General features: G+C 44.1%; 1 protein-coding gene across 10 annotated transcripts in view; it reads right to left on the minus strand.

Moving 5' to 3' along the window:
• Window positions 1-21911, minus strand: part of TANC1 (tetratricopeptide repeat, ankyrin repeat and coiled-coil containing 1) — a 196508-nt gene that overhangs the window by 22586 nt on the left and 152011 nt on the right. For all 10 annotated transcript variants that reach the window (XM_040441668.1, XM_040441665.1, XM_040441662.1 and 7 more), the window contains 3 exons: window positions 19029-19265; window positions 14693-14878; window positions 10264-10342 (listed from right to left, as the gene is read on the minus strand). In XM_040441668.1, coding sequence (XP_040297602.1) covers window positions 10264-10342; window positions 14693-14878; window positions 19029-19265 — 502 coding nt within the window. The remainder of the gene's footprint in view (window positions 1-10263; window positions 10343-14692; window positions 14879-19028; window positions 19266-21911) is intronic.

A 21911-nucleotide genomic window follows, 5' to 3' on the forward strand; every position in this document is an offset into this window, starting at 1 on the left:
ATTTTTTGGAGTTTCACCTGTAGATAGATGGGTAGTACTAGTTGGCTCAAAACCAATCACACAAATGTAAAGACCTTTACACAGCAACATGTCTCCTTCACCATTCTAGAAGGTTCTTTCCTATATATACAGGATCAAACTTGAAAGCATACTTCACCAACATACATAATCTCCCTGGTTACATCCGGCATACACTTTTCATTTATAGACTGCATTTATGCAGAGGTTGCAGTCATACCTAGACCCCCGGTACCCTGGCACCAGGCCATACAGAAGAACGCTGACACCATAAATGGCTGGGAGTCACTAGGAGGATGTTGCATCAGGGCCACATTACTCCTATATATACACAACATAATAAAGTGGAACAGCGCGACTATAGGACTTTTACCTCACTTATTTACTCACTTATATAGCGCTGACATATTCTGCAGCACTTTACACACATCATCATCACTTGCTGTCCCCAGTGGGGCTCACAATCTAAGTTCCCCATCACTATGTCTCTGAAGTGTGGGAGGAAACCGGAGAACCCGGAGGAAACGCACGCAAATACGGGGAGAACATACAAATGTGCAGATGTTGTCCTTGGTCTGATTCATACTTGGAACCTCAGCGCTGCAAGAAACCAGTGCTAACCACTGAGCTTTAGTGGGCGGAATTTATCTAGCCCTGGCTACAAAAAGTAGCAAAATAAGGTTTTACAACTTTTTTGTGATATTCTGCTACTCTTCCCACTTTTGAAAAGTTGGTGTGGCTAACCACATGGGGTATAGGCAAGATTTAGGAAATGTGAATTTTTCAAAAAGTTGCAAAAATGTCACGCTTTTACTCCAGTAGGGCAGCGGTATGAGAACTGAAGTAACATCTCTAGGTATATTTAGAGATGCGTCAAACTTATCAAAGTGCTATAAATGTGGCACAAATTACGGAAATGCAAACTCAAGCAAAGTGGACATAAAAAAAAAAATCCTCCTCATGATAAATTTCCGTCAATGAATGGGTCTACGAGTGATATCAGGATTAGTCAGAGCAGAGCTGTACTGATAGCCAGTAGACTGTTGAAAGATTTAAAGGGGACTTCAAGCTTTGGTTTAACCCCGTTCAGGAGCTCTGCAAGCTTTAAATTTCATTGGCTCTACTTGGCTTCTCCAGCCTGCAGAATATGGATGCATAAGGGAAATGCTGAGCGGAGCAGATGGAACCCGACAGTGCAGAGCGATCTGAGAAGCAATGCTGCACAATCATGGTTTCACCAGAGATGTAGTTCCCCTTTAAGGCCCCCTTTACATGGGCAGAATATGCAGACAATTGCGCGAGCGGAGACGAGAGATGCATTTACAATCCGTTGCGACCGCTCGTCCCCATGCAGATTCATTGTTTCTGGGCAGCAGATCAGTATTTACACAAGACAATCTGCTGCCCAGAAATGATAATTTTTTGCATTCAACGGGTGATCAATGGCAACTGGGCAATTTTCGGGACTGAGCTTCCAAGGAAGGCTTCCTCTGTCTCCATAAGGCCCCCTGCTCACGAACGTGCGCACCCAGTGGTCTTGCTGTGGCCAGCAATGCACGAACACAGTCCGTGGGGCAGCCGCAGCAGATAGCGGACCCGTTCACTTAAATCCGATCCGGCCGTTCTGCAAAAAGATAGGACATGTTCTATCTTTTTGCGGAATGGAAGTACGAGACGAAACCCCACGAAAGCACTCCGTAGTGCTTCCGTAGGGTTCCGTTACGCATCTCCGGATTTGCGGACCCATTCAAGTCAATGGGTCCGCATCCATGATGTGGAATGCCCACGAAAGGGCACCTGTGTATTGCAGATCCGCAAATGCGGTCCGCAATACAGCAACGGGAAGCACACATTCGTGTGCAGGGGGCCTAAGTGCAAGACAGTATTGAATTATGGAACTGCCATTTAAGCAATTATCCAATTCATTCTGATGAGTAGAAAAGTTATTCTACAGTACATCCCAAGGACATGTGCATGGGAGGTTTGCTAGCAACAGAGAGTCAATCAAACAGAATGTAAGATGTAGAGATTGCAGGAAGCGGCAGGACAAGGAGGGAGGTGTGTGGGGGCAGCAATAAAGCAGAGGAATGTTCCCGATAATTATGGCCTGTTGTTTACCGTGGATGATGGCGGCCGCCTGCGAGTTCCACCCTGAATCCAGTTTACCATATTCGGAAACTGGCTTACCCACAGTGTTCTTAAATAAACAGTATCATGGCAAAGTTATGCTCAGGAATTCCGGCTATTTTAGTGCTAAGGACTAACCCTTATCTGATACTCTCTTGGCAGGCGTATTTCCACTAACCCTTCTTCTGCCAGGAAAAAACTACATTTTTTTTAGCAATATGGGGTTATGCCATTATTTTAAAGCCTCAAAAAGAAAAAAAAAATATAGCTATTTTCAGAAAAATCATCTGAACACACACAAAAAAAATCTAGTATCTGTCCAGTGACTACAAACAGGCCTTCAAGGGGAGGCCATTAATCTGACAGATCTTTGATCTCGCTCCAACAAACCTGACAGAAAAAAAAAAAAACGGAGGATGTGTTTGTCTGCCAGAAAGAAAGGCAAAGAATCTGACAGCGGGATTAAGGGAGGGTAATAAGAAGCCTGAGACTGGTATCCTGAGTAGGCCCGAAGCCTAAGGAGGATCAAGAGCGAGGTGCTAGCGGCCCTGGAAAGCGTCTAATGTAAACACTGGCGATTAGCGCCATACAATCCGTCCTCTCATTACAATAATATAAAGACTCTCACAGTGTTTGCCAACACATACGGTTTTTCTCCCCCCTCCGAGTCCAGATAAAACATTTGTCAAAGTGTAAACTAAACATGAATAAATACACGTCTAAAGCCTGTTTAGTTCTCCGGATTAATATGTACATTAAGGGATTAAATGCATTAAAGGAATCGCCAAGTCCTGGGAGGATAGACAAAGGAATAGACTAGAAACAAGGGGACAGTGTGAGGTGACATGAAGTATAAAAATACTGTCCTAGGGTGCGTGCGTTCACACGACTGTATCTGTTTTGCGGTATGCAAGTTGTGCATCCACATAGACCGACACCGGCCGTGTGTGTTTTGCATTTTGCGGATCAGCACGTCCCACCCAGCGGGGCTGCAGAAAGGACTTAGAGATGAAGACAGCATCTTTTGTAGCCCCCCTTGAAATAAATGGGTCCACATCCGATCCGCATTTCCCATGTTCATATGTGCCCGCATTGCTGACAAAAATGATGTTTTAATATATGCAAATGAGCCTCTAGGAGCAACGGGGGCGTTGCCATTACACCTAGAGGCTCCGCTCTCTCTGCAACTGCCGCACCCCCTGCACTCTGATTGACAGGGCCAGTTGTGATGATGTTTTCACTGGCTGACCCTTTTACACAAAGTGCAGAAGTCGTGGCAGTTGTAGATAGAGCAGAGCCTCTAGGTGTAACGGCAACGCCCCCGTTGCTCCTGGAGGCTCATTTGCATATATTAAAACATCATTTTTCTCAGCAATACAGGAACATATGAACATGGGACCAAAACAGATGCCTTCAGCTGCCAAGCGCACATGTAACAGGTCAGCCAGTGTCATAGGTATAAATCTGCTGACAGATGTCCTTTAAAAGGGGTTGTCCACTTTTCTTTTATATTCATGACCTATCCTCTACATAGGTTATGAATATCAGATTGGCAGTGAGACAACTCCGGGCACTCATGCCGATCAGCTGTTTGAAGTGAAGGCAGCAATCGTACTAGAGCTGCCTTCTCTTCATTGTTTACCTGCTCGCCGTCACAACTGCAGCGGTGAACAGTGTAATTCCAACTGCTGCCTGTTCAAGTGAATACTACATAGCTGTCCCATAGAAGTGAATGGGGACGGCTGCACTATAATTACACCTCCTCAATGCTGTGTTCGACAGGGAGCAGGTAAACAGAGAAGAGAGGGCAGGCTTCGTACGAGTGGCGCCTCCTCTACAAACAGCTGACTGTCAGGGTGTAGGGTGTCGGGTGTCGCCCCCCCCCCCTCCCCCGATCTGACATTGATGACCTATCCTGAGGTGATCAATATAAAAAAGTGGACAACCCCTTTAATGTAAACAAAAAAGAAATAGTAAAAAAAAAAGGCTGCAAAAGAAAAACTATGGGGTCATTTATTAAGGCATTTTAGACCCTACGCTGGCAGTGGTCCTCTGAAGTTTAGTGTAGAACCGCGGACTCTACATAACTTACTGGATCCACCGCCGCTTCCAAATCTATGCCAGCTCCCTTGCAGGCATAGATTTAGACCCCCAGGCATATAAAATGATGAACGAGATGGGCCTTTCGGCCCCCCCCCCCCTTTTTAAGTTGCAGATTGCGCCAGAATCTGCACCAGAAATACACCTAATATAGACTTATTTCTGGTTAGTAAGTGACCCCCTATGGTTTTTTGTTTTTTTTTGCATTTTTACCGTGTTTTTAAAAAAATGTTTTCCATGTGTGAAGGAAGCCAAAGCAGCAACATCAATGAGATATTTCAAGTCTTCAGTCATGGCCATTAGCGTCAACAGATCTAGTGTCAATGCCTGCTACATAGGGTTTCATTTATTTCAAACAATAACAAGCTGAAGAGCAAAAACTCTTATTAAAGAGTTAGAAAACGGAGACGTTATATGCGCGGCCTTACTTCCCATTAGATAATCCAATAAATTCTCTCTCGGTTTACAGACTGATGAAGCAAAATAAACTAAAATACAAAAAAAAAAAAAAAATCCGACTGTAACATCCGATTTGCCAAACATTGAACATGTGCAACCAATCTACCAAACCGAAGACACATGATCAAAGGCCGTACAAGTCCATGGCTGCACAAATAAAGGTCAGATGGATTTGGAAGTCATTTGTTTTTTTGTAAGGCAATGTTGTCAGCTCTCATGATTAGAAAGGTTTTTCTCCTAAAACAGAGACATGCACCAAACCCCATCCCCAGCGGTCGGGCGTTCAAGCACGTGTTTCACACACATATGTTTTCCATCATCGGGGTTATGGTCATTCATAATAATTTAATGGTAACAAGTTAATACGTCGGCCCCTAAAAACTCTGTGCGTCACTGAATGCTTCCATAAAATTGAGACAGCGCGTAAACTGTGGAGCAGAATCTTTAATCAAGTTTTAATCAGAAAAGTCTGATCGTCTGGAACTTGTTTACTGGCATCGACACAGGAGTCTCAAATTTTTATGGCTGTACAAAAATCCAGAAATATGACAGATGCTAGCTGCAAATTTGGGGCAGAAGTAGGTGGAGCCTAAATAAACCCCTCCATAAAGGGGTAGCGCTGGACTGTGTGAGGCCTTGTCAGGGCAGGGCCTAGTTGTCCTGAATTTTTAACGTCATAGTTGGTAAGTATGCCCATATCATTTTTAGTTCACTAGAAATTAATGACGACACTGGCCCCACAAAATGGCTGCCTCCAGTGTATAAAAGTGAAGCACTAAACACACACATATAAAACGGATGTTGCTCTGGTTTATGTCATTGATATAAAAGTTTGATAAATCGCTTCTTTAAAAACAAAAAACACATTTCTAGGAGTCTTCTTTAGTCAACTTGGGGGAGATTGGGGGAGATTTATTAAAACTGGTGTAAAGGAAAACTGGCTTAGTTTCCCATAGCAACCAATCAGATTTCACCTTTCATTTTCCAAAGGAGATCTGAAAAATGAAAGGTGGAATCTGATTTGTTGCTATGGGAAACTAAACTAGTTTTCCTTTACACCAGTGTTGATAATTCTCCACCATTGTCTTTGTTCCCCATAGCAACCAATCACAGAGTAGCTTTCATTCTGTATTGGGCTCTTGAACAATGAAAGCTGTGCTGCGATTGGTTGCTATGGGTCACAAAGGCGGTTTTGATTTTTTCCCCCCTAAATCTGTCCCAACATTTTATTCTTTGTTAGATTCAGTCCTGGGAAAGCTGAGTGACAACCAAGACAACTACTGTTATAGGTCCTAAATAGGGTTGTCACCAGGCTTTTCTCTGTATTTTCACGATATTAGGCCGGCAATACCCACAACAATGTCATTACCTGTAAAGTTTTTTCAGCTGCAGAGGAAATATACGTCAAGAGAAAGGACGGCAGAGGAAGAAAGAAAGAAACAGGAAGGAAAAATCTACAATGAAAGATCTGGATCTTACATCAAGTAAGCAGATGGGGAGTTAAAGAAATAAGCCCTAATAAACCCAGTGGTGTGAATTAGACTGTGCACGCGTATTTTTCAACCAGATTTCTATGGGCCCATGCACACATCCGGATTTTTTGTGGATATGTCTGACTATTTTATAAATGTCCTACACTGGTCTGTACTGTGGAAGAGGGTGGTCCTTTCTATTGAAGGGAGTGAGTAAAAATTCAGAAGGCACACTGAAATACGGACACGGCCGCGTGCATGAGGCCTGACAGACAACCGCTCCGTTTTTCCTTTGCATTCGCACTAATACGACGTACCAAAAAAAAGGAAAAAGGCAGTAGAGTTACTGGATGGTCACATGACCAACGGAAGGCTTTGACATCAGACAACTTGTCTCAGCGCCATACGTGAAATGTTTACGGCAGGCAAACAGGGCTGATTTTGTAAAAGCACAACATTTGTGCGTCATAAAATCAATTACTGCACAATATAATAAAGGTTAAACGCTGTTAAAATTTCTTAAAAATAACCCATGGAGTCCATGGAGATTTATACTGCACACCCACCAACGCTGCAGTGGCGCTCTAATCTGTCCATGGAGATTCATACTGCACACCCGCCAACGCTGCAGTGGTGCTCTGACCTGTCCATGGAGATTCATACTGCACACCCACCAACGCTGCAGTGGTGCTCTGACCTGTCCATGGAGATTTATACTGCACACCCACCAACGCTGCAGTGGTGCTCTGACCTGTCCATGGAGATTCATACTGCACACCCGCCAACGCTGCAGTGGTGCTCTGACCTGTCCATGGAGATTCATACTGCACACCCGCCAACGCTGCAGTGGTGCTCTGACCTGTCCATGGAGATTTATACTGCACACCCACCAACGCTGCAGTGGTGCTCTGACCTGTCCATGGAGATTCATACTGCACACCCGCCAACGCTGCAGTGGTGCTCTGACCTGTCCATGGAGATTCATACTGCACACCCGCCAACGCTGCAGTGGTGCTCTGACCTGTCCATGGAGATTTATACTGCACACCCACCAATGCTGCAGTGGCGCTCTGACCTGTCCATGGAGATTTATACTGCACACCCGCCAACGTTGCAGTGGCGCTCTGACCTGTCCATGGAGATTTTTTTATACTGCACACCCGCCAACGCTGCAGTGGCGCTCTGACCTGTCCATGGAGATTTATACTGCACACCCACCAACGCTGCAGTGGCGCTCTGACCTGTCCATGGAAATTTTTTATACTGCACACCCGCCAATGCTGCAGTGGCACTGTAATCTGTCCATGGAGATTTATACTGCACACCCGCCAATGCTGCAGTGGCACTGTAATCTGTCAATGGATAGTTAGGGCTCATTCAGGCAACCGCAGTGTTTAGCGGAGCCGCAAAACACAGAAAAAGGCTTATACTTGTTTTATTCTTGTCTGCAATTGCGGACATGTTCTATCTTTTTTTGATGGCCGCGGAACGGAACTACGGATGCGGACTGCACACAGTGTGCTGTCTGCATCTTTTGCGGCCTCATTGAATTGAAAATTACATTTTATATAATGAACTTGAGTGTACCTTTATGAGAACTGATAATACGCAACTTTTATTATTTATTATTCCTGTTAAAATAATCCATGGGATGATGCTTGTAGGCAGCTGAAGGAGAGGGACGACTAGGTCAGGCCCGAGGTTCCTGCGGCTGGGGGTCACTTTTTTCAGGGAGAGTGCTCCGACTACAGTCAGTTAGCCAATCCCCCCATTCTAGACTAGATGATGAGGGTCAGAAACAATTAGGCTTAGCTGAGAAGTAAGTAGGGAGCACTCTACGCAATACTTACCTGGAGAAGCTACCCCCACCGGAAACCATCAACATCCTAGCGGGGCAATGGACCATTTAAATTCCCATCTACTTCCATAAGCAATACGCACAGCAGTGCGTTCAGAAGAAATTTTACTAACTTTGTCTCATTTATTTTAACGGGAATAATAAAAGTTAAGTATTATTAGTTCTCATAAAAGTACATAAATTGTTGAGACCACTGAGTAATCAGATAGGCTGTCAGATACGACAGCCTATCTCACACTGTGTTACTTATAAAAAATTACGGAATGGGTGCGGATCCATTCATACTGTCGTGTGAATGGGCCCCTATACTGCACACCCTCCAGCACTGCAGTTGCGCACTAACCTGTCCATTGACACCCCCCTCCTGGCGATTAACAGGTTCGGGACAGCTATATACATTGCACACTAAATCTCTTCTCGCTATGTTAGGAGAAGTCCCATTGATGAAGCAGATAAATGGGTGCACTGGCGTAACACGCAATAGGCTGGACCGCTAACAGATCTGTACTGCCCTCCTTTTATATGTGTACTAGGAGGGTGAGATGAATAGTATGATCTGCTCCCAGCATTATTATATTAAGTGGCGTCACCTCGTTGTATCCCGCTCATAATAGCATAAAGGGAGAGCGGCACAATAAATGCACATTACAGGGTGTAGACAGCAGTTTAATCGCTCCGTCCTGTCATGTTTCAACAGAGGTATCAGCTGAGGTTATCGCCATTCATTCAGCGCTCCTGATTGAGGTGTGGCATGGGAAAAGCAAGGTTTTGCCAGCACCGAATATTAAGAGACAAAGTTAAAGGATGGCCTGGATCACAGAACATTTCCTTTGTTTCAGCTTGTCTGATGGGAGAAACATGTGTGGACGTATAGAACAAAGCGGTGGGTTAAAGCGCCCCTGCTCCGCGTGCACATAGGCATAGGAAGCCATTCTGCAGACAGGACCAGTGCCATCATATTACCTAATCATTTAGTGGCTCAAAGGGTAATAGACATTTTTCGTCCCCCCATTTCCTGAATTGAAAGGAAAACTCTACTACAGACATTTGTGACATTTGCGGTTTACAGCTAAATACGATACTTTGCTTTATTTCTGCTCTGTATTTTCTCCTCTGTGGATCGCTATATTGAGAGCAGTGCATTGTGGGAGCTCAGCTGTGGGGTCACGTCTGACAATGAAGTGCACATAAACTGCTTTCGGTTTCCAAGGGCAACCAGCAGAATTTTGAAACCAGTGATGTCTAAGCAAGGGAAAAATGTAAACATAATACACATTGGATAGCTGACTCTTTAGAGGACACTTTATTGGCAGGGAAATGGATACAAGCTGCTGCCAGGTCCTTGTGGCAGCTACATGGGAACAAAGCATCGAGCCTGCTGGAATCCAACATGCCAGATCATTCTGCTGGAGAAGAGATGAGTTGCCCCCCCCCCCCCCCCCCCCCCAAAAAAAAAAAATAATAATAAATCAACACAAGTTTCTGTTAATTTGAATCAATTACTAGAGCAAACAGGTCACTGCCTCCCACAGGATCAACACACTCCTCACCTTCTGCTTTACCTTTCCCATCATCTAATAGACCAAAGGAGGTTAAAATTACAGAAAAGGATCTAGAGGTAGAACACTGGTCTGGCCCCATGAATACCAATCTATAATGGGCATCTGTCAGCATATCTGTACCTATGACACTGGCTGACCTGTTACATGTGCACTTGGCAGCTGAAATCATCTGTGTTGGTCCCATGTTCATATGTGCCCGCATTGCTGAGAAAGATCATGTTTTATTGTATGCAAATGAGCCTCTAGGAGCAACGGGGGCGTTACCGTTACACCTAGAGGCTCAGCTCTTTCTGCAACTGCTGAACCCTCTCCACTTTGATTGACAGGGCCAGGCAGTAGAAACTTCATCAGCCTTACCTGGCTGTCAATCAAAGTTCAGAGGGCACAGCAGATGCAGAGAGAGCAGAGCCTCTAGGTGTAACGTTGCTCCTAGAGGCTCATTTGCATATATTAAAAACATCATTTTTCTCAGCAATGCGGGCTCATATGAACATGGGACCAACACAATCTTAATGCTTAAACCTGAGTGGTCATCAGGCCACCATTCTTATTTAAATTTTTTCAAAAAAAACATAGAAAAATTCACATTTGTTGTGAATGTTAAACAGTAACACAGAAACACAGAAACACGCTTGAGTATGTAACCTGAGCAATATAATGCTATTACCTGTCTCTCCCCACAGCGTATCGTTCTCATTGATGTCTATCGGGTAATCTTCATCGTGGTTCAAAAGGCAATTCACCACCTAGAGCATAAAATGAGAAAGTGTTTGTACAAGGAGAGACCCGCTGCTTAGCATTTTACCATAAAGCTATGTGGCTATAGAAATATAGAAATAAAGGGAAAGCTCATTTAAAGAGAAACCACTTACATATCAGGGAAATGAATTTGCAGCAATTCCCTAATATATCATTATATGTCTGAATGCCCCTTTAAGGGAGAGCAATTCAGCGAGCAGTCAGCGAGGGTACAGGGAAAACAAAATCTTTGCGATTGCTCTTTTCGGCACCAACTACAGTGCAAGAAGAGGGGCTGTTTTCCCTGCACGAGCTCCAGCTACAAGCTGAACTGCTCTAAATGATAAAGCATATATCATGATGACATTGCAGTAAATGCAAATTCCTCATATTTACAGCCAGGTCAATCTTTGCTTTAAAGGGGTTGTCACATTTATACCTACCCACAGGGCTATGGACCCGTTTAGTGATTCATGGAGGTCCCAGCGATTAGATATTTTCTTTATTTATCTAAACTTCCATCATAAGAAGTGCTGTATCGCTCAAGCAGATGTGACCGCTGAGACCTGTTACTGGCTGCAGTGGTCACAGGACCAAGCCACTTCCTGGTCCTGCTGGAACTAAAAAGCCAGGGACTGAGCAGTAGCGCAAGACTGGTAAGTGTTCTTTTTGGGTTTTTTTTATGGACCATAGGGGTCACTGGCTCTTAGGCTGGACAACCCCTTTAAATAAATACAATCCTATATGCTTAAAGGCTATGAACACCTTTGGGGGCATATTTTTTTAAATTATTATGGCATTCTACTCATTTTTGGCAAAAATGTATTTAGCAATAGTATTTAGCTATAATGAATGTTTAGAAGATCAGCGATAAGAGCTCTACATAACCCGAAGCTGGACAACCCCTTTAAAAAGATACAATCCTGGTGGCTTAAAGGCTATGAACATCTTTTGGGGGGGGGGGGGATATATTTTTTAAAAAAATATTATTGCATTCTACTCAAAGTTTATTTAGCTATAATGAATGTCTATGAGGTTAGGAGATCAGAGATAAGAGCTCTACATGAGCCGCAGAGTTATTTAACCCCTGTATCTCAGAAACTGCTGAACATGTTTAATAAAGACTAATTGCAAAAATGATTTTTAGCTCAAAATAAGAAGAATGCAACAATCAAAAAAAAAAAAAAAAGACCGAAGTTGTTCATAGCCTTTAAAGCGGCCACTGACATTTAATGCATGGAAGTATAGCAACAGGCACCAATCAAAGGGGTCGTTCAGGTTTAGTAAAAAAAAACATGGCTGCTTTCAAAAACTGTGCCACACCTGTCTACAGGTTGCGTGCGGTATTGCAGAGCAGCCTCAATTTCTTTAAGGCATTGGTCAACTAGAACAGCTGAGACCCTTCTACGTTCATATGGAAAATATTCCAGGATCTCACAACATCTTTTAGCCATTAATACTAGACCGTAACTAAAATAGTTTTAGAAGTTCTCTATTTAGATGTGCTTAGCACAAAAACAACACAGTCGCATAGTTTTGTAAATTGCTTCCATGGCCACATTGCTGCTGGACAGCTGGTTTTCGTGCAGGTTTAGACAGATGCAGTTTGGGTGATCTTAAAGCAATATATGACTGCATATTTATTAGGGTGCATTCCTGTGGCCGGTCCGCGTGGCATCCGTATTTCGATTCTAACTCATTGACTTCATTGGGTCTGCATTTTGCAGCAAAGCATAGGACATGTTCTATCTTTTGCAGAATGGACACACGGATGCGGACAGCACATGGATGCGGTCTCCTCTCTGTATCCGAATGTCTGTTCCGCAACTGATAGAACGTGTCCTATGCTTTGCTGCAAACTGCGGACCCATTGAAGTCAATGGGTCAGCATCAAAATGCAATGCCACATAAAGCGCATCTGTGGTTTGCAGACCGCAAAATACATCCGGTCATGTGAATGCACCCTTAATCTCCCTCACTATACCAGTGCATTCAGATCACCTTCTCCTCCGGGCCAGCTATAGGAATCGATTTATAGGAATCCAGACCCTCCTTACATTGTACAGTTTTTGCGATGATTCGGTTACATTTTCATTGATTTCCTTCTAGTTCTAATGAAAGTCTAATGAAAGTCCATTTTTTTTTATCTTCCTCATCTCAATAAGTCTTAAGCTTGGCACTGGTAATTAGCTATGAAAGGGTCTCTTTAATCTGTCGAGGCTCACACAATCACAAAAGATCTTCAAAACCAAATCCAGGCGTGTCTTTCTGAAGCCTATAATATACAGCCGCCGCCATTACATTGTTATATTTAACGGCGCCATATCAAGGTCAGAAGGTACAAGTAAAATAAAACTGCAGCTGTAACGATCATCCAGCATGCTGGGGTCTGGACTACTGAAATCACAGGAGCTTAGGCTTTCTGGGGTAGATGTCTGCTACAGGTCATCTACTGCCCCCGCAAACTACTTTTATTTAATTGCTTTCCACACTATGAAAAACTTTTCAATTCAGAATTCTGACAATTTTTATATTAAAAGGGGCAGGAGATGCAGAAACGGTCATCCTACCATACAATAAAGAAAAGGCTAATACATGGGAACTAATCTTTTTAGCCCCGGTGTTACAGCATATGATGTCTGCAAACAGTCTCTGCCCGGACAGTGAATGAGACAGCTCTCTCCTCCCTCTGTCAGCGGGAAGTGCCATCGTGATCCCAGCTGCATAGCCCTGCACCAATCTTGTCCGTAGGCAGTGTCTGGTATTGCAGCCCATCCTCGTTTACTAGAATGGGGCTGAGCCGCAAAACCAAACAAAGCTTACGGACAAGAGTGGCGCAGTTTCTGGGAAAAGTGAAATCCTTTTTTCCTAATCTCATAAACCCCTTTATAGAGGACCTGTCATCATCCAAGGAAGGCTTTAACTAATACTTCTAATATTCCTCATGAAATAATTCTAGAGGATATTTTCTTTGAAGTCTGTGATGTTCCTCTGTTCGTTTTACTTGGAAATGTATAAACAAACAATTGGGTGCCATTCCTCTTGCTGAAGGGGAATGTCCCCAACACTCTGGCACTGTGTTTGCAGATGTCAGTCGGTGCCCATAGAAGCTGTGCCACCATTAAATGTTATTTTAATATAATTCAACATAAAATATCGAGTTACTTTTGTAATTTGGTAAAAAAAATAAAAAATAAAAATACTCCATGTGTGAGATATTCTCTTTACTTCATTATATTGGCACCACTTGGTGTTTATTCAGTATAGTAATGTGCATGTCCACCTACTGAAAAGGTCACACGTGCTCAGTTCCATCCTTCAACTGCCACTAGACCCATCTATGATCAACAGGGAGAGAATGGCAACAAAAGGACACACCCCTTGAGAAGGGACACGCCCCCTGAGCTGCCAACTAGAAATAAATCTAGCAGAGAAATTGAAGCAATGAATGGGGAGATCTCTGGACCCATGTGAGGTACAAAGCCAGTCCCAGCTTTGTTAGAAAGGTATTGTCATGTACTAGATGATGATATCTGGTTTTCATTTTTGACATCAACCACGACACAACCCCTTTAGCTGAATAAGTCTCATCAAAGCAGTGACACACAGCGGATCCGTCGACACCCCAAATTGCCTGTAAATAAAGTGCAAGTAAAAGGAAACAGAGTGTCCATTGTTTAATCCAAGCCTGAGGATCTGGAGAATGTGTAGAACATGTGCTGGACGGGACATTTTTTTACCGTCATGCTCTAATAAAAATCGTTAAGCTTGTTTAGCCGGTAAAACCGTGATTAAATTGGAGCTTTGGGGCCATTGTGTTTGGTGTAAGTGCATGAGGCAGCATATCAAATGATACAACAGTCCATTCTGAGAGCGCGCCGCCAGCATCCATCACAGTCCTACTGTGTGGAATATGAGCCTCCCGTTAATGGTCGTCCAGGGCATTGGAAATAAAAAAGAAGTCATATACAGAGCGTCGTCTGTGTAACGCTATATCTATTGACTAATTTGTTCAGATAATTTTATGTAGGACTCCCAAAGAGCACAAAAACATTGGGTATATGCTACGCTTCTGCATCCACACCCGTCCTCAAAGAAAAGGGGAAAAATACGGTAAGCCAATTTTGCATGGCAACATCCTCAACAAGTTTATCCCCATCTACAGGGGGATGTAGCAAAAACGTTTGCACGGATTTCCTGGCGATTGTACGCTTGACTATGCGAAACACGTTCATAAATGCAGTGTAAAGTATGGGGAAAGCACAGAGCAGCAGCCTTTCATCAGACAATGCAGCAAAGCTGCGGTCCCTGCGCTTTGCCTGGACAATACTGATCTCATAGGACAGCCTGGCGGTTACCTCTGTGTGTCCCATGCTGGCCGCTGCGGTCAGTGCCTGTTGAAGGGCGTGACTTCTTCTGACATAATTTGGCTGCTGGCTGGAGGACGTCCACTCACAAGTCAGTAAATACTTGAGGATGTCGCAATGGCCTCTCAGGGCGCTGTGCACCAGAGGGCTCTGCCCCTTCTTGTCTATGTGATCCACCTGGAAGAAACAAAAAAAAAAACCATTTCTTGAAACTACGAACCACAAAACTTGAGCACATCCACGACTACTCAGTCATCCTCCGCTATGGAGGCTGTTTAGACATTTACCAAGAAGCACTTGTACGCCCCATAGGGTGAACCTGCCATCACTGTACGGGGACGAGCCATGGGTTCTGCGCAGCAGATCCATGTTCACACAGCACGATCTGTTGCCCAAAAATGGTGACTTAAATGTCTGCACCAAAGATCATTTCACCGAATAAACAAGCGTTTTGCTTGTTCATCGGGTGATCTGCGGCACCTTTACACAGGCGCATTATCAGGTAGGAACGTTCGTTCCCGATCATCTGCCCGTCAGTAGGGCAGTCTAAATGAAGCATTACTTACCTGTTCATTGGCAAAGAGTGTTTTGCTAGTTTGTAAAGTGATCGGCGGCACATTTAGGCCTGCTTCACACTTGCTTTCTTGTTTTCCGGTATTGAGATCCGGTAGACTAGAGGATCTCAAAACCGGAAAATAAAAAAAAAACTGTTCCATTTAGTCCTCATGCATTCTGAATGGAAAGAAATCCATTTAGGATGCCCTACGTTCCATCAGCATTCCGTTTTTGTGACTGGCAAGCTGCAGTTTTGTGTCCGGTCATAGAAATGGAACAAAGTGGATCCATCTATAAAAACAATGTAAGTCTACGGCGACGGACCAGATTTTTTAGGATCTTAAAAAAACGGATCCTTCACCCATTAATTTTCAATGTATTTAGTGACACAACCGCATCCTTACGGAACGGATGCATCCTAATAGGGCTGCACAATAAATCGAAAAAAATAAATCGAATCGCGATAATCGGCAAATGCGATATGGCGATTTGGCCGACCCACAAGATCCCCCACAACACAGCGTCATCCACAGATCCCCCATAACAGTGCCATCCACAGATCCCCCATAACTATGTCATACCCAGCCGCGTCAGCGGCTCACATGGGAAAATCCAAGCAAATAGACCTCTAGCACAATTCCCTTAAAATATCGCATCGCATATCGTTATCACAATTTTTAGGGCCCTAATCGCAATCGCACAAAATTCCCATATCGTGCAGCCCTACATCCTAATGAGTAAAATCAAAACGGATTGGTTTAATTCCGGTTTTGAGATCCTCTGCCGGATCCCAAAACCGGAATTAACAACGGAAGTGTGAAACAGGCCTTACATAGGGCAAACCCAATAGTATGGGCCTTACGGGCCTCCATTTTGCAATGTCTGACATATGCACCAGGGAATCTCTCAGTGCACTCAACAAATGCATCCCACACACAAGACCCTATGGGCGACGTACGCCTTCCATCAGAGGTAGGTGTCAGGAAATCTTCCCAAACCATACCTCTGACGGGAAGACGGAAGGTTAATACTGGCAGGAGAGTCAGTATTACCAAGAGCTGCAATAACATATGTGATCCAGCAACACCAGGACAGGAAGTCAGGACTCAATGAATGTCATTAAAGGAGGAAGCCGCCACATCTGCTGATTATTAGGGAGGAAGGGGACCATTATAACCCAACCACAATGCCTCATGGGTCATGCACAGAGCCGGCTCCGCAGACATGGGAAGTAGGCTCTGCATGCCTCAATTACAAAATGTCTGGTGCTGTAAACATCACTACCTTGTGCGGAGGAGACCATGTCCGAGCGTGTAATCAGCCCAGAATATAATCAGCACCGCAGCAATACCAGTATTACAGTCACAGCACTTGGCTGGAATTCATGTTGGTGTCACTTTCCACATTTCATGTATTACATAAACCACAGAATAAGTGCAAACGTTCACCGGCGATTGGTTGACTGGCTAAATGCATCTGCAGATGTTCTCCTTTATATAACTGTTCTATTATGGGAACATTTTAGATTATAATTAAAGGGAACCTGTCACCGGGATTTTGTGTATAGAGCTGAGGACATGGGTTGCTAGATGGCCGCCAGCACATCCGCAATACCCAGTCCCCATAGCTCTGTGTGCTTTTATTGTGTAAAAAAAACAATTTGATAGACATGCAAATTAACCTGAGACGAGTCCTGTCCCTGACTCATCTCACCTACAGGACTCATCTCAGGTTAATTTGCATATGTATCAAATCGGTTTTTTGACACAATAAAAGCACACAGAGCTATGGGGCCTGGGTATTGCGGATGTGCTAGCGGCCATCTAGCAACCCATGTCCTCAGCTCTATACACAAAATCCAGGTGACAGGTTCCCTTTAAAGGGACACAATCAACACACCTCTCAAATATGTGAATCTGGTTGCACAAAATAATCAGCCAGGATATAAAGACAATAAAAATGGCAATTTATATGATCACTCCAATGCATTTATAATGAAAAAAGCAGAGGCTTGGTTAATGAAATCCCGCCATTAGGGGCCAATAGCTCATATAAACACCAATGTGTCTCCATGGTTACAGACAATTTAAATGACAAAATATACGTGGTTTCAAAAGGCAGGAAATGCTCAACCCCAAATGCAGTTGTGCATTTATGCTCGGGGGAGCAGATACTGCGCTTGTGGTCTTTTGCTAAGGGCAATCCCCAGCAAAAAAATGCATACGGTGGAGGATGCCCGCAGCAGATGACAAGTGCCACAGAGACATCCTACACCAGATGGTAGAATGTGTGGATGTGGAATGATATATAGAATAAATAGTTACAAGAATAGGTGCACTACTGTGGTGGATGCAAACAGTAACATCTGACTAAACCCTGAACAACTGCATTTGGGGTTGAGCATTTCCTGCCTTTTGAGGCCACGTATTTTTGTCATTTAAATCGTATATTTATATGTGGAGGTGTATAAACTCCAATCTAAATGCGCCTTGATTACCATCCATAGGCAGCATTTAGGTGCACCTGTGAGGCCTGCAACATATCAGCCAGCCATGGGTGGGACTCTAAGCCTCCTCCCATTGTATGTGAGGTTAGTCACACTGGAGGGAACTGGGAACTGTTTGCTGTGAGTCGGACCTTACTCTGCTGTAATTTGCCCACTGGCTCCAAGTACTACCCATACGGTACAGGTAGGTTTAGCATTAGGTCCCGTGCCACTTGAGAAACCTTGACGTGGTGCACGGGCTCAGGTATGTCCTTAATATAAGGATCTACTGGCTAAAGTCTCATTTTTATCATCAGTGTGAGGCTTTAGTCAGATGTTACTGTTTGCTTCCACCACAGTAGTGCACCTATTCTTGTAACCATTTATGGCTAAAGACTACAAACAAACCCTGTGTAGTCTGGATGCCATGATGATTTACCTGCACTGATACATAGTGGCAAATTACTAGGGTAAACAAAAATGGAACTATTATCTAACAGAGATCTTGAAAACAAAAAAGGGAATTAAATACAAACACACCTCTTTAACGGGGTTGTCTCATCTCGGACAATGGGGGCATATTGCTAGGATATGCCCCCATTGTCTTACAGGTGGGACCTGCACCTATATCGGGAACAGAGCCCCGCCAAGTGCTCGCCCCATAGAAGTCAATGGGAGCGCACCATGCATGACTGGCCACCTCTCCCATTCACTTCTATGGGAATGACAGAAATAGCCAAGCCAGCGCTCGGCTATTTTCGGCGGCTACCATAGAAAATGAACGGAAGGTGGCTGCACATGCGCAGTGCGCCCTCCACTGCTGGGACCCGCACCTATCAGACAATCTGAAATGAGACAACCCTCTCAAGGCTACATGTACACAACTGTATTATAGGTATGCGTTTGTTCTGCATTTTTTGCGGCTCGCACACGGCCCCCTTCATTTCTACGGGTCTGCAAAAAATAGTGATAGTGCACAAATGTGATCTGCCTGCTTTCTACATGGATGAGGCCGTTCGACAAAATTCAGAACATTATCTACTCTTGTCTGTTTTGCGGACAAGAATAGCCAGTTCTAGTCGAACAACACAAATGCACACGGTCAGCATCTGTATTTTGCAGATCTGCGGTTTGCACAATGCAAAACAGATACGGTCGTGTGCATCTGGCCTAAATCTGTAGATCAGATAGAAGGTCAACATCCCTGGTAGAAGTCAAAGGAAAGGAAGCATCCAATGTAAAACGTAAACTATAATCATAGCAAAGAAACAAACCAGTAAGTGTTACCTTGGCTCCTTTTTTGCAAAGAAGAGAAGCAATGCTGAAGTGTCCAGAAGCCGCTGCATAGCACAATGGCGTCATCCCACTTTCTGATGCCCCGTCCACAAAGGCTCCATATTCCAGCAAAAGGCTGACCATCTCCTCGTGGCCAAGGTGAGCCTGGACACACACTATAGGGGCGTTGTTTAAAACCTCGGTTCTGTAGTTTACATTGGCGCCGGCTAAGATCAAAAGTCGGCTCACCTGCAAACAACATCAAGGCAGACATTAAGCGCGCTGGATACGTAGACGATGTATGGAGCTCCTGCAAGTTATCTCTGGCCAAATTCTGCTAAACTCACTAAAGACACATATATACGGGAGAGTCGGTGCAACCAGATACCGTGGATTTCACTTCTTTCCTTGGATTGTGAATATATTTCAGTCTATTAGGGATAACTGACAAATGAGTATGAGTATGAAAGAAAGCCAATAAATGTGTAGAATGTTAGAAGACTCTGCAGAGTAACCTAATCCTCCCCTGACGGGCTGAGGAGTAACGCCAGAGCTTCTGGAGAACACATCAGCGGCTATATAACAAGTGGACTGCTCCGGCCTGCTAATGGATCTTCTGTCAAAATTCTGTCCAGGATCCCATAGTGCAGTTTGATGCGACCTAGGGGCACAGTTTTCAGAGACAGGAAGTTTGTCGGAGTTAAAGGTCCTTTAATACAGGCTGATTGACAGGTAATCATTGGGAACGCACCATGACGTTGTGCAGAGCCGAGTTGCCGTGCAGCAAACCGCCCCATATAAATGCACTGCTTGCCGGCAAACAAGGATTTTATGTGCTGCATAACGCTACCTGCACACATGTGCGGGTTTCAAAACTGAAATTCTGCATGGTTTTTCCTGTGTATTTCTCTAAGTTTCCACACTAAGGGGGTCAGTTACTAACAGAAATTTGCCTATTTTTGCTGTATTTCTTGCGCCGATTGCAGCGCCAAGGTTAATTGCACCACAGTCTGACTTTTTCCTGCTCACGCCAGATCTAAAAAAAGGGGACGGGCCATTAATCATTTTCTATACCTGTTTTAGCTGTAGAAAATAGTCTAAAATTTACATCAGCAAGGAAGCGGGTGTAGATTTAGTCCAGCAGTGGATCCTCCGAAGTTATGTAGAGGCCAGCGCCTCTTCATAACTTAAGCAGATCCACAGCCAGCGCACGGGGTTATTAAGACAGGCGTATAAAATGCCGGTCTTATGACCCCCTAAATGTGCATGTGTTACTTGCAGATTTTGATGCAGTTTTGCCCCAATCTCACGCTTTGCATTGCAAAGGGTGAAATCTGCACAAACAACAGACATGCTGTAAATCTGCACAGCAGGTCAATTTCCACATGGAAAAAAAGCTAAGTGTACATGAGATTTGTCAAATCCCATTCAATTTGCTGGTACTGTGTTAAGCCTCATTCACACGTCCGTGTTTTTAGTCAGTGATTTCCATCAGTGATTGTGGGTCTACACAGACCTAAGGTAGAACAGAAAGATCTGCACCTGTTTTCTGTGTTTAGAGCCGCACCTGGATTTGGCTCACAATCACTGATGGAAATCGCCGACCAAAACGCTGACGTGTGAACGAGGAATTACGCTGTGCTTTTTCTGCACTAAAATCCATGCAGAAAAACTGCACATAATCTGCACTGTGTGCAGGCAGCCTGAAGGATGTTATTACTTTATGAATGAGCATCTGCTTGTTCATCAGGTGAATGGCAGCACATTTACATGGGGCAATTATCTGGAACGAGCATCAACGCTCCTCATCCCTAATCCTCGGGACATGTAAAAGCACCTTAGGCATCTGTACAGGCGGCTGTAATCTACAGTTCCCTATTTTCAGCCTTTTCTTTTGAAAGATGTTGACAGTAGTGATTTTCAATAGGATGGCAGGCAGGGAAAAAATAAAAAATAAAATAAAATAAAAAAATATATACGGTATATATATTCCAGCCACTGTGGCTACCAGTTAAATCACACCGACAGTGCTTTAAACCTTTAAAAACGCTTCCCCTGGCAGAGAGCTACCAGCCCCTTTGCCACAAGCACCTGCAGATCCAATGTGGTCACTTTCCCTGGTCAGTAAAGGTGGCCATACACAGAAAGCGGCCGACCCAACACTCGTTTAGCTGACAGCTATCATCCTTTCCAATCCCCCGTACACATGCATGCTCGGTTCGGCAGGTGTTCTCACTAGGGAAAGGGGAATAAGCCGCTGCCAGCAAGTCTGGACAAAGGATCTGGTACGCAGAAACCCAACAAAGAGTCAGGAGTCCTCCATGAACATTAGATGGTTAGCTGGACCTGCTGAGATTGGTGGGTTCTGCTGGCATTCCTATAACGTATGTTTAAGGTCAGCTTTAGTTGTGCCCAAATTTATTTAAAGGCTGCCAAGCAAATTCTCCCCGAGCACATTCATCAGGGAGTCTGAAGGATTTTTCTGTTGATATGATTAAATTATTCCTATTTAGCACATTCAGTTTGGCAGATAGCCGTTAATGGAAGAAGCCAGGCCATGGAAAAGTTTGATGGCGTTTCCACCACATTCTCCATTTCACGTCTGCAGAGCTTGGCTGATGTTACCGAAAAAAGAATGTGAAGTATGACGTTAGAATATTCTCAAAAACTATTTCATTTTCCATACAAAATAAATTTGTTCTCTGCACTGGACAATCCCTCAACAATCAGCTCATCACAAAGCGATCAGGTGTAATGTGTGGAGAAACCTGGCACAATTTCTCTGCAGCGCCACCACAGGTGAAATTAAGTATTACTCAGTGTCCATTCAAATCAATGGGTTGTCTGTGCATTGGAGGACAGGACAGGACAGGTCCTCCAGAGAGATAGATAAAG

This window comes from Bufo bufo, chromosome 7 (assembly GCF_905171765.1).
Source record: "Bufo bufo chromosome 7, aBufBuf1.1, whole genome shotgun sequence".
In the NCBI taxonomy this organism is placed as follows: Eukaryota; Metazoa; Chordata; class Amphibia; order Anura; family Bufonidae; genus Bufo; species Bufo bufo.